The 13,342-nt window shown below is 39.5% G+C and overlaps 1 protein-coding gene across 1 annotated transcript in view; it reads left to right on the top strand.

Moving 5' to 3' along the window:
- IL1RAPL1 (interleukin 1 receptor accessory protein like 1) overlaps positions 1 to 13,342 on the top strand; it is a gene marked incomplete at its 5' end in the record, with an annotated part of 543,011 nt that overhangs the window by 495,642 nt on the left and 34,027 nt on the right. Inside the window, 2 exon segments of the mRNA XM_065423246.1 lie at positions 1,414 to 1,546; positions 4,317 to 4,462. Coding sequence (XP_065279318.1) covers positions 1,414 to 1,546; positions 4,317 to 4,462 — 279 coding nt within the window.

The following is a 13,342-nucleotide window of genomic DNA, read 5'->3' as shown; positions in this document are numbered from 1 at the left end:
GCTGATACCCAGTTTAATACCAGCAAATCTCTCTCAGTGGGGTAACAAGGTGATACATAATCCTGGATGCCCCCAAAAAGCATTGCAACAGTATCCTGCAGTTGTTTCCAAATGGAAATAAGTTGTGCAAATGTTGATTCATTTCATGTGTTCTCTAAGGACCAGATCCTCTTCACCAACTCATGTTGAGTAATACCTTACTCTGCAAGTAGGCCCATTGATTTCATCTCTATTTGTAACTCTGTTACAGACATTGTGGTTAGTCTGCTGCTCTTTAGAGGCTGAAGACTAAAAATTGAAAACGTAGATTGAAGATAAGTTTGGTGATCTTGATTTAGGGACAGTCCCAGAGAATCAGCGATAATACTCTCCTCATGCAAGAAAGAACAGGCCCTTACTCCTGAAACCACCACATAATTCTAGATAAATAGTCACTACCAGGGAAAAGAGCCCACAATCGTTCAGAAGAGTTGATACAGGCTAAGACCAAGGTGCCTTTACGGAGGTGAATGGGGACAATGAACAGTGTACCTTTGTGCAGTATGTCTAACTCTAGCCAGCGTTATCAATTAGTCACGTTCACATGAACAGTATATGTCAAGTATCACTTTTTCTGTGTGCAAAATTAAAACAAACTGAATTAATGCAATGTTAAGGTTGCACAATCAAATCAAACCAAGTCAGAAACTGTACACATTAAGGTTCCTGCAGTAACATTAAATTAGTAACATTGCACATGTCATTTTTCTTGTGTGGATTTCTGTTCATATTTTAAAATATGGCTCACAAAATATGGAATAAGTACACGCATATATTATTCATTAACTTGACATTCACAACTCAGTGAAGAGGCTTGGGTCGGGAATGTGAGTCATACCTTTGGCTTCCACATAATGATTGCCTACTGACAGTTCTCTGCAGGGCTAACGTAACAGGGAAGAAGCACCTCTGCTTTTAATGACTGTATCTTGGCAGTAGAAATAGCAATGAGGCCATGGGGGTCTGTTATAGTAACTGCTATAAACTTAAGCAAATACGGATTTGACTGAAAATATATTTTTTTCATAACCTGTACCTATTTTGAATAGAAAAACATGGCAGTAGCCCAGATGTTTCGTCTATTTTTGTGTTAGGCAAATCAGCACACTAGCAAGTTGTTACGGACTTGATCCTGCATTCTTTGTAAACCCAAACTCTAGGTGAACGAATGCAAGATTGGGCCCTATTTCTATATAATTTGTTTCTTCTTTTTGTTTCCAGAGAATGTGTTAAACATTGGTTGGAAATTAAGCTACAACTGACTATATGTAAATCAATGATATAAGAGTTCAAAGGTTTCTAGCAGCTGATCCAAAAATTAAATATTTTTTTCAAATTTTGAAATAACATATTCTCTTTAATTCTCTGTAACAGGCAATTCTGCTAACCTAACCTGCCGAGCTTTCTTTGGATACAGTGGAGACGTGAGTCCTTTAATTTACTGGATGAAAGGAGAGAAGTTTATTGAAGACTTGGATGAAAATCGGGTCTGGGAAAGCGATATTAGGTAAAAAGCAACATTTTTGTTCTCTCAATCAAGATTAATACTGTATTTGTGTTTATAGTGAATAGTACTGTGTAAAAGGAAGGAATAGATTTTATTACTAACATGAGTATGAAAAGGCTATGGGCCTGATCTCTTCTGTTACACCTGTTTCATGTCAGTGTAACTCCATTGACTTCAGTGGTATTATACCAGCGTGAATCTGTGGAGTAGATTACATTTGGAAAGGGGGAACAGAGAAAGTGGAGGCGCTGGCAGGATTCTCATCTCAGTTTTAGCACCATAAAATCAGAATAAATGACACAGGAATGCAGTGATGTAACAGATTATAATCCATACAATGGCTTCATCAAGTAACAGAAAACATTGCAGTATTGAACACTGAAAGGTTACTGAGAAGATGTCAAGGGAAATAAATATGTCAAGAAACAGGGTTCACAAATAAATACATTTTTAAAGCCATGGAGCATAAAATGTTGTAAGTGTCAAAAGCTGGCCTTTGTTTCTAAATATTATTGTTCCTGTTATATGTGAAAGGAATTACATTCAATTATTATAGAAGAACTAGACCTCAAGAACGTTGCTTGTCTTCCAGTGCCCGTGGTTTTCTTTCATATGGTCTACTTCTACCTGCTGAATACTTATGTACTGTGCGGCTGGGGAGGAATATCATATTCTTGTGTTGCTTCTAAAAGTGCTGCCTTAATCTGACATTGTCTATTCATTAGGAATGCTCTGGTTGACATACCCTAGAAAATCATGTACAACAGCGTTTCTCAAACTGGGGTCCATGGAGCGCGGATACCCTGGGGGTCCGTGAGGGTACTCCAGGGGGTCTGTGCGCCCTGCTCATCAACTCCTCCCTCTCCCTCCCAGCACCTCCTGCACGCCAGGGAATAGCTGTTGAGAGGCATGCAGGAGGTGCTGGGAGGGAGGGAAAGGAGCAGGGATGGGGCGTGCTCTAGGGAGGGGGTGGAATCATGTCCAGGGCCGACAGTCCCGCTGATCAGGTCCTCCCCCTCCCTCCTAGTGCCTCCTGCACCCCAGGGAACAGCTGTTCCATGGTGTGCAGGAAATGCTGGGAGGGAGGGGAAGGAGTGGGGATGGGGCACACTTGGGGGAGGAGGCGGAAAGAGGTGGGGAAGAGGAGGGGCAGGCGTGGAGTGGGGGCAGGAAGAGATGGGGTGGAGATGGGACCTTGAGGGGAAAAGGTGGAGTGGGGGGGACCCGGAGCTGAGCGGGGAGCTTGGGGAGTCTGCAAAAAATTGTAAATCAAAATGGGGGTCCTCGGGTTGCTAAAGTTTGAGAATCGCTGATGTACAATATGATTCTAAAGTATCTACATGGGTCTGAAAAGAACCTTTTTCCACACAGTATATAAACCAGTACTCTGTGTGTGAATACGTAATAGTGTGTGTGTGTGTGTGTGTGTGTGTGTGTGTGTGTGTGTGTGTGTGTGTGTGTGTGTGTGTGTGTTTAAAATATAGATAGTTACTAGTATAAAATGACAGCAAAGACTTCTTAATGAATTACATATGCAGTTTAGATATGTACATTATCCACAATGAATACTTACGACAGACTAAAGTTAGCATATTTAAATTTAATTTCTTACTAAAAGGTTTGCTACTCCATAGCCTTGTAAATCTGGTCTGATTCTCAAATTCATCTTGAATATCTTCAGACAAACTAAAGTAACAGAGGAAACTGTGTATCAAAACCAATAAGGCCATGCAAACATTCAAGGTTATTCGAGTCATGTTCCACCTCCCCCAAGTGATGGAAAGGTGGAGGCAGGAATATCTCACATGAGTGTACTCTAATTTTATTCCACAGAGTTCAAGTCCAATACACCAGGTTACATAGAATTGTGCTATGCTGTATTTCTTATTTAAAGCTCTCCTACAGCCTGTCATCCAGAGACTTAGGGCTTTAAAAATTTTCAATAAGTAATAACCCTCTTCACAACTGGCTTGGTTCTGTGTTTGTTCAGGGAGGACCCTGAAGAGTGTTTTCCATTTTCTTTAGGCGTGTGAATAGTGTGGGTGATGAGAGTTTGAAGCAATTTCCTGTTTGCTTGGTTGGTTTTTTAAAACCAATGCTGGGACTAGTGAGGGGACAGTGGGTAGAAAGGGAATACAGGTAGTATCCAAAGAGGTTTTTACTCAGTAGGTGCTTGCTTTTAACATCCACTTGAAATGGTATTAGGCGAGGGAACATTAACTGTTCCAGCTTTCACTGCTGGTTTATAACTACTTAATAAAATAAAGATGAAGTAATGATTTTTCTTACTATAAAAATGGCCATGCTGCTTCCTATAGAAATGTCAAAGCATCTCAGAAAATTGCCTTTGGACAAAAACAAAGCTTGGACCATACCTTTAGTAGCACCCTCGAGCTGGAATTAACCATTTGGAACCTCTACAGACCTACGCCATATCCCATCATTTCAAGAGATCATATCCTACTTTTAAGCAGCATGTGAACTTCTCATCAAGGTCTCCTTCCCAGCCCTCAATATATTATCAGTGTGTGCATCATGCTGCTTAAGGAAGACAATTAACTGCAGCTCTCATTAACATCTACAAAGCCAAACCTCCTCATTAGGCGTGAGGAAGAAAAGAGCATAATATAATCTAATTAAGATTGGCTTCAAATTTGGCTATGGTTTGATGCAGAGTGCTGCGAATTGTGAGTAACATTATGTCATGATTATCTAATGCTCTGACATGGTACAAACAGACTCTTATGTCTGAATTATTTCATTTTTGTAGAGTTATTAAGGAACATCTTGGAGAACAGGAAGTTTCCATCTCATTAATTCTCGACTCGGTGGAAGAAGGGGACCTAGGAAATTACTCATGTTATGTTGAAAATGGAAATGGACGCAGACATGCCAGCATTCTTCTACATAAGAGGGGTAAATATATGACTTTTTAACATAGCTACTATACATTGTAATGATGTTGCATTTGTAAACTTTCCTTCAGAGACTTCCCTTAGCTTTATCAGCCTAAGATATTGAAACGCAAAGGCTGATCGTTTGCTTCCCTGCATCTGTGAAGGTCTATGAAATAAACCAGGGAAGCACGCTGTTAACTATGGTTGTCACCACAAGAAATATAATAAAATAACACTTTTTAATAATGACTGTATACAAGATACATTTTACAGCTCACAGGTGTGGAAACTGATAAAAGTTTAGTAGGGCAGGAAATGGGTAATATAACTTAAATCATTTTCTGTAAAAAAAATATAAGCCCAAAAGTTATAGTTAATAGATTCCTGTTGAAAAATGTACATAAAAATCCCACTAGGAAAGTTACTGCCTTTTCTGAGTCACCCCATTTTGCAGAGATTTTAGTTCTAATGTATTTAATCCAAAGGTCTCTGAGAGGGAGTATTGAGAGACAAACTTCTAAAGGTCTCACTGTTTTCACTATCCACTGATATCAGGTGCTCTGAGCCTAACTAATGGCCACAGTAATCTCCCACTGAGATCATTAGGATGAGACAGAAAGCACCTTGCTAAACAAGACTGTCAGTCCACTTGCACACTTTATCTCCTAAAATGGATTCCACTTTGACCCGTGCTATGCCTGATGCTCTCCATACTCCAACAAAATCCCATTGGCTTGAAATAAGAAATGAAAGATCAGGACCAATGTCAATTTTTTTATTGTGCTTATTTTTAACCCCTTTATTAAAGGGCCAGTTTCTTACTGTGTTTCTCAGGTGTCTGTTTACATTAAGGCAGCAGTCACTTCTTTAGTTTGGGTAAATTTGGGTAAATCCAAAATGGGACAGCAAGGGAAACTATCATAAATAATAATATCTTAAGTTTCTTTCCCACCCACTCCAAAATAATAGTACAATAATGCTTTATGGTTATTCTACTGAACTAAGGTATAGCACTTATCTCATAAGAGGTAAGAATGTAGAAATAATCAAACGATCTGTTTGGCTTGGCATTTATACAATAGGTGCTTTGCAAATATTCTTCTATTCTTCTTGCAAATATTGAGTTGGGAAATTAGTCTAAACCAGCTAGCCCGTCTTTGAAGTTTATTAATAGACCAGCAGGTAGGCAGGGGTCTATTCAGAGGTATTTGAACCCATGTCATGAGATCAATTCAATAAACACTATAAAATCCCATAAGGTTATCATTTAATAGTAAAATTAATATGTGGATCTTTTAGGATAAATAATTTCAACGTTTTGGTGAGTTTAAAAACAATAGTTGATTGATATTTAATAGATCTTTTTATTATCATCTCCTTTTCTGTTACTTTTCCGTATCAGCAATAGCAGTAAGACTATGACACTACATAGAACCTACCCACGTAGGAGCTTTGCCACTGCCAGCCTTTTAATCTGGCAATATGCATGGCCTAAACTTTGCAAATTCACTCTGTTCCTCCTGTTTCCCTTCATGGAGCTGTCAGTATAGCAAACACACCATAGCATGTAGCCTCGTGATGACATGTATATGAAGAAATATTCAGAAAATTAAATCATCATCACAATGAGCAAAAAGTTAGAAATAGCATACTTTTTAAAAAATAACTGTGAATCTGAAATATTCATTTGAAAAGTGACCCTAGTGGGTCTGTAAAATGCAAAAAGTACTATCATGAGCATTCTACATACATTGCACTTTGACAACTGTTTCAGTAAAATGAGAAATTAACCGTGACAGATAAAAATTCTAACTAGTCTCTCAGGTCTCCTAGAAGGACAAGCTTTGCACAGCTTGCTTAGTTTTCTGTAAATCACCATGACAACATTCTGTTTTAGGTTCCTTGTTTAGACTCACATTTAGTCTCTGCTAGGAATGTGTATTTATTAATTTCTGATTATTTGGTGCAATCGGTAACTAGCAATAAATTAGGGAAATTTGCTTCCCAAACATTAAAAGACATCTAGAGCTGTACTACAAGTTTTTAAGTTTTAGTTGCTGACATGTTTTTGTTTTGCAACTTGCTTTTTAAACAAGTAAAAATGCTGGATCTGGAATGCTTATTAGATACATAAACAATGGATTAAAACTTCATAAACTCTATGTACAATGCAATATCACTGTTCAAAAAGAAAGTAAAAATGAAAAGCCTTGTTGTTAAACAAAGACCTTTTCCAGTTGTATCAACTCAAAGTAATCATTGATTTAAAACAACTACCCCTCTGGTAACTCTAACTATAAACGTTTTCTGTAATATATTATCATTAGGGATGTTTAATTCTAAACAACTTTCACTCAGTGAAGGCTGATCTCATGAGGTTAAGAACACTAAGTGCTCTGAGACCTTGAAAATGGTAAAATTACTCTGCAAATAGGGTGCAATACAGCCAGAGTCCATTTAGATAGATCACGGTAAGAATAACTGAGCTCAGGGATGGGATCTCAAAACTCTCTCTCTCTCTGCCATTCACTGTGTGCCCTTGATCAAGTTACTTAACCTCTGTGTGTCAGTTTTCCTATTTGCAAAATGTGATAATATTACTTACCTACATCACAAAGATACTTGAAAGTGTTTGTTCAGTGTTTTTAAAATATAAAGTGCTATACTACATAAGAGTCAAGTATTATTACTCATCATAATATCAGCATCATCTATGGACCACAAAGTGCTCTACAAACATCAGTCAAGTGTGAAGCATGAGAGTCCCTGTGAAGATGGTAGTGTACCCATTTAACATGGGAAAACTGAGTTACAGAGAGATTAAAGCCCAGATTTTTCAAGGTATTTAAGTGTTGCACTCAGCGTTACGATGCTTAAGGTGATTTGGGGGCCTAAATCTCATTTTCAGAAGGAATTTAGGCACTTTGGAATTTAGGATCAGTTAGACATTATAATGCTGAGTGCAGCAGTCTCTCAATACCTTGAAAAATCTGGGCCTAAATGTTTTGCCCAAGTTAACAAAGAGAATCAGTAGAGGAAGGGGTGGGAGGAGAACCATAGGAGACATGGTTTCCTCTGCTTTCTGCTAGACATAATCTCTTTACTTCACCATTGTTCAGATCAAGTTATTTTCCTTTTATCCAAGAGAAGAGAATTATGCTTCTTGGATACTGCTTCTTGATTTTGTTAAGTTATCAGTGGTGGCTATCATTTATCATTTGTAAATCTGGTACATCCTCAACTAGATTTTGGAACCCTCCAGAAATGGATTTTGATAGACAACCAAGCACAAGCTAATTAATGGTAGACCGTTTTATAATATATAATGTGTGAATCACGCACTGCAGTATTATATTTCTGTGGGGTTTAAATTCAAGGAAACAGGCCCACAGTTTACCAATATAATAAGTAATACACCGCTACCTCGATATAACGCGACCCGATATAACACAAATTCGGATATAACGTGGTAAAGCAGTGCTCCGGGGGGAGGGGGGGGCTGCACACTCCGGTGGATCAAAGCAAGTTCGATATAACGCGGTTTCACCTATAACGCGGTAAGATTTTTTTGGCTCCCGAGGACAGCGTTATATCGAGGTAGAGGGGTATAATGTAAGACGAGAGACAGAGAATATCCTTGAATAATGGTATCTCCTGAAAAGTGAGACTGTCTTTTGTCATAGAGCAAATCTTCCACAGTGATGTTTAATTACATGGTAACTTGGAATTACAAGATAGCCTTTAACTGCACATTAACTTGTGGAAAAACTTTGGCTGTGCATTTTAGCAGACAAAACACCATAGAGAAAGTGATCAAATGTTTCACCATGTCATACATTTTTATTTTATATGATTAAGAAGCAAAATATATAAACTAACATAACATTTTCTGTGGTCCATCTGCCAGTGGGGCAAACACAGGGCTCTGCTATTTTCCCCTTTATTATAGCAAATCATAGCCAATGTCTTTTTTGCAGCTTGTATGCATGTCTTCTTGGCCCACTGTCCCCACTGCATTCTTGCGTCTTGCTCCACAGTAGCAGTCACACCAGTATGCTTGTTTGTTTACTTACCTGTCATAACTAGTCTGCTGGTCAAAACATTTCAAATGAAAGATTTTCCCATTGGAAAATGTAGTTTTGTCAAAATCCGAATTTTCAGAAGGAAAAGATCAATTTTTGACTGACTTTTCCAATGGGAAAATTGAAGAAGAGAAAAAGTAGTTGTTGCTCTGTATAATATATTCTGCTGACCTCTGTAGTAGCAGTACCACCCGCCTTCATAATGATGAAGCTTGAGAAGGGCCAGCTAATATCTAAAGGCTGGAGAAAGGATCTCATGTTTTCTACACATCGTACTCCTAGTTCATCCATCCATCCATCCACAGAGCATTGTTCTCTTGCTGAGAAAATACAAATGGTAAAGGACTCTGGCTAGATCAACAGAATGACGACAGAAAGATCAGCTTTCTTGTACTGAACTCCAAAAGTAAATTCAGGAGTCATATTGTACATGAAGTTCACTTCTTCAGCCCTGAAGGGAATATCTCACTTGCACATGACATCCACTGAGACAGCCATGCATCAAGTCTACCAGCTCTCAGTCATGCAATTCTGCTGTCCTAATATCTCCAGATCAGCCTTAGCCTGGATGGCAGTAAATTAGGTGGATAAGGTATGTAATGCTTTTCCATCATAGGTCAGAAAAATCAATTCACATATCATCTGGCCTTCAATGTCAAATAACACAGATCAACATTACATAAAGCTCCCAGGTAAAATACAGGTAGTCTTATCTTAGCCAGAAGAGTAATGTTGCATCACCCTTAAGCAGGCATATTTCAAATAAGATATTCCCGGTTAAAAAGGATCAGTTGTTTGTTCAAACTCTGGACTTTATACTGATGTTGATAAGAGAAAAAAAATTGAGACCAGTGGACCTGAGAGATAATTTAGCATCGGCCAATCTCAATCTCAATCAGTTTTATCTCCAAATCCTACTAGCTCGCTGAAATCTATATCCATCAGAATCATTTTCAGTTCACTGCCGTGCCCTTTCAACTAGCTTCACTCCCAAGAACATTCACCTAAGTGCTGGTCACTATGAGTGCAGCAGTGTGGGAGGGAGTTTCATTAATTCCTTATGTAGGCTGGCTCCTCTGAGCTCCTTCACTGTAGAACACAAAGAAAGTCAATGGAATGTCATCACAGATATTTCAGTGGTTGTCTTTGGTGGTGAAAACAAAACAAGAGCTCATTAAGGCCAACCCATATGATCAGGCATCTCAGAACCAGATGATATTTACATAGAATGAGAAAATATGTACCTCCAAGGAGAAAATCTGGAGGTCAGAGACATGAATTCAAATATTTTAGTCATTTTCTCCTTTCCCAGGAGCCATTGCTCCACTCTGATTCTACTCAGCTCAGTCAATCTTAGTTGTGACAATGGGTTATTTGCAAAAGTAAGGTACTTGCAGAAGTTGCTCAAAATTAAACGGGCTCCATGAGGAAGTCAGAAGGAAAACAGAAGCTTAATGTGGGCACATCCTTGCATTTCCTCCAGGCTAATGAATGAGACCTCTCATGGACGTATCTCTGAGTATTGCATCCATAGGGAGCTAGCCACTAATGACAGGATTAAAGTCATTGGAAGCTGTAGATGCTCAGCCCCTCTGAAAATCAAACCATAAGAGAAATGGAGGCCCTCTTGGACCACCCTATGGAGAAGATAGAAAAGGTCCTGGAGAAGATAAAAATTCTCTCTTCCTCCTAGAGAATAAGAGAGTATTTGTCCTTATTTTGTATTCCCTTCAAACCACTTCACACTGTTGGGTAGAGATTTTAATTCCTTCAAGGTTTGTGCTTGCGAGCTTCGCTCAGCAAATGGGTAAATTACTTGCCTTTTAAAAATTCCTCTTATATTTTCACCAGCACCAGATGCTCCATCAGACTTGCCCTACAGCACTTTTCTCACTAATGCTTTTCACCTTTATTAGGATACAGCTCTTCCAGACATCTGTCTCATCCATTGCCCAAGGAGGAAATCCTTTATTCCCTTTGATATTAGAAAGGCCCTTAAGATTTATCTTCCCTTCAAAACTCAGAGGCAATTTTCATCCTGCACAAAGGCCGCAAACTGGGATCACAAAGTTCCAGGCCAGGATCACCCTAAGTAGACCAAAAACAGTATTTAAAAATCACATAAGTGAGGGTTTCGCAAAAATCAAGAGTCATTTGTTTAGATGCCTTTTGGCCAGAGTGATGTAGAAGCTGTGTGAGGCAGCCACCTGGGAGTCATTGCACATCACCACAAAACACAGCCGAAGTAGTATGATGGCTTTGGCACACAGTGTTTTCAGTCACTGAGATCTCAGGCCAGTCCTGCTGTGATAGACTGTTCCCAAACTCCCTTCCGTGCCCTCAAAACATTTTTTTTGGAATTTTAGGTGGTAACCCAAACATACTGAAATGTTTAGTGATCCTCATCCCCACTGAAGTGGAGAATCTGGTCAAAATTAATCTAGAGTCCATATTAGCCCAGATCGTGAGATATTTGGGCAGACCCCTTACCGATAGCCTTTCAGGTAAATTTAACAAAATGAATGTGCTTCCCTGGATACTGTATATCCTGAGAATCTCCCAGTTACTATTCTTCCATTTTATTTTAGGAAAATTAGTTAATTTTTTAAAATATTTTTGGGGGGCAGGGGAGGAGATGAGGAGGTCTAGACTGGCTTTGTGTAAATTGCAATTCCCAATCACATCTGGAGGCTTCTATTTCCCAAACTGGCAGGCAGCCTTATGGCTCCAGAACACAACAAAGCTGATCCCTCCCTGGCTGCTGGTAGAACAGGAGTTGTTACATCCCTTCCCATTGGCAGGAATACTGGATACAGCATATTGCCATTTTCATCATAAAATGTCACCTACAGAATTATCTATAAAACATGGGTCCCTTTGGCTAGAACAATTAAATTCCATCCCTTCTCTCTCTTTGATGCTCTACTTGGGGCAACCCCCATTGTTGACAATTGACAAGAAGCCATTAATGTGGAGAGGGTGGATAGATAAAAGGATAATTTGGGTCTGTCAATTGATCTTAGAGGATCAGTTTCTGCCATTCAAGCACTCCAACAACAATATTGCCATATGACATATGCCAGAGGCCTCATGCATATCCTTGGAATTTTTAAATATCATAGACCGCAATCCCCTAACTCAAAAAGTGTTGCATTCAACATGGGGGATTCTGTACTAGATCTTGTTGTGACAGATAAAGAGGAACTGATCACCGAATGAAAAATAAATGGTAGTTTAGGTAGCAGGGATCATGACTTGATTACATTTATAATGTACAAATACAATAAAGTCCAGACCACTGATATTTTATACACACTTGGTGCTTTAAAAGGGCCAATTTCACAAAGCTAAAAACAATTCTGAGCCAGATCAGCTGGGAGGAAGAATTTAATCATAAAAATATAAATAATAATTGGGATTTGTTTAAGAAGATTTTACTAGATGCCCACAATCCCACAATTGAGGAAGAAGGCCATAGTGGTTAAAAAACTGGCCTGGTTTAGAGGGGAAGTGAAGGCAGCTATAAAAAAATAAAAGTAATATATAACAAATGGAAGAAAGAGGAAGTTGACAGTAATGAATATTAATCATAATAGTAGAATTGTAAAAAATTGATAAGGGAAGCAAAGAGACTGGTCAGCAGCGGCAAGGACAAATAGAGCTACTATAAGAAGGGTGCAAAACTGGTTGGAAAACCATTCCCAGGGAGTAGTTACCAGTGGTTTATAGTCATGCTGGAAGGACATAACGAGTGGGGTCCCGTAGGGATCAGTTCTGGGTCTGGTTCTGTTCAATATCTTCATCAATGATTTAGATCAGTGGTTCCCAAACTTGTTCCGCCACTTGTGCAGGGAAAGCCCCATGCGGGCTGGGCCGGTATGTTTACCTGCCACGTCCGCAGGTTCGGCTGATCGCGGCTCCCAGTGGCCACCGATCGTGGCTCCCAGTGGCCGCGGTTCGCTGCTCCAGGCCAATGGGAGCTGTTGGAAGTGGCAGCCATTACGTCCCTCGGTCCGCACTGCTTCCAGCAGCTCCCATTGGCCTGGAGCAGCGAACCGTGGCCACTGGGAGCCGCATTCGGCCCAACCTGCGGACGCGGCAGGTAAACAAACCAGCCCGACCCGCCAGGGTCTTTCCCTGCACAAGCAGCGGATCAAGTTTGGGAACCACTGATTTAGATAATGGCATGGAGAGTACACTTATAATCTTTGTTGATGATACCATGGTGGTAGTGGTTGCAAGTGCTTTGGAGGATAGGATTAAAATTCAAAATGATCTGGGCAAACTGGAGAAACGGTCTGAAGTAAATAGGATGAAATTCAGTAAGGACAAATGCAAAGTATTCCACTTAGGAAGGAACAATCAGTTGCACACATACAAAATGGGAAATGACTGCCTAGGAAGGAGTACTGCGGAAAGGGTTCTGGGGGTCATAGTGGACCACAAGCAAAATATGAGTCAACAGTGTAACGCTGTTGCAAAAAAAGCGAACATCATTCTGGGATGTATTAGCAGGAGTGTTGTAAGCAAGACACAAGAAGTTATTCTTCTGCTCTACTCTACGCTGATAAGGCCTCAACTGGAGTATTGTGTCCAATTCTGGGTGCCACATTTCAGGTAGGATGTGGACAAATTGGAGAGAGTCCAGAGAAGAGCGACAAAAATGATTAAAGGTCTAGAAAACATGACCTATGAAGGAAGATTGAAAAAAATGAGTTTGTTTAGTCTGGAAAAGAGAAGAATTAGGGGGGACATAATAATAGTTTTCAGGTACATAAAAGTTTGTTATAAGGAAGAGGGAGAAAAATTGTTTTTCT

Source organism: Emys orbicularis, chromosome 1, assembly GCF_028017835.1.
Source record: "Emys orbicularis isolate rEmyOrb1 chromosome 1, rEmyOrb1.hap1, whole genome shotgun sequence".
Taxonomy (NCBI): domain Eukaryota; kingdom Metazoa; phylum Chordata; order Testudines; family Emydidae; genus Emys; species Emys orbicularis.
The sequence above is the reverse complement of the archived record's forward strand: the minus strand, read 5'-3'. Positions and strand labels throughout refer to the sequence as shown.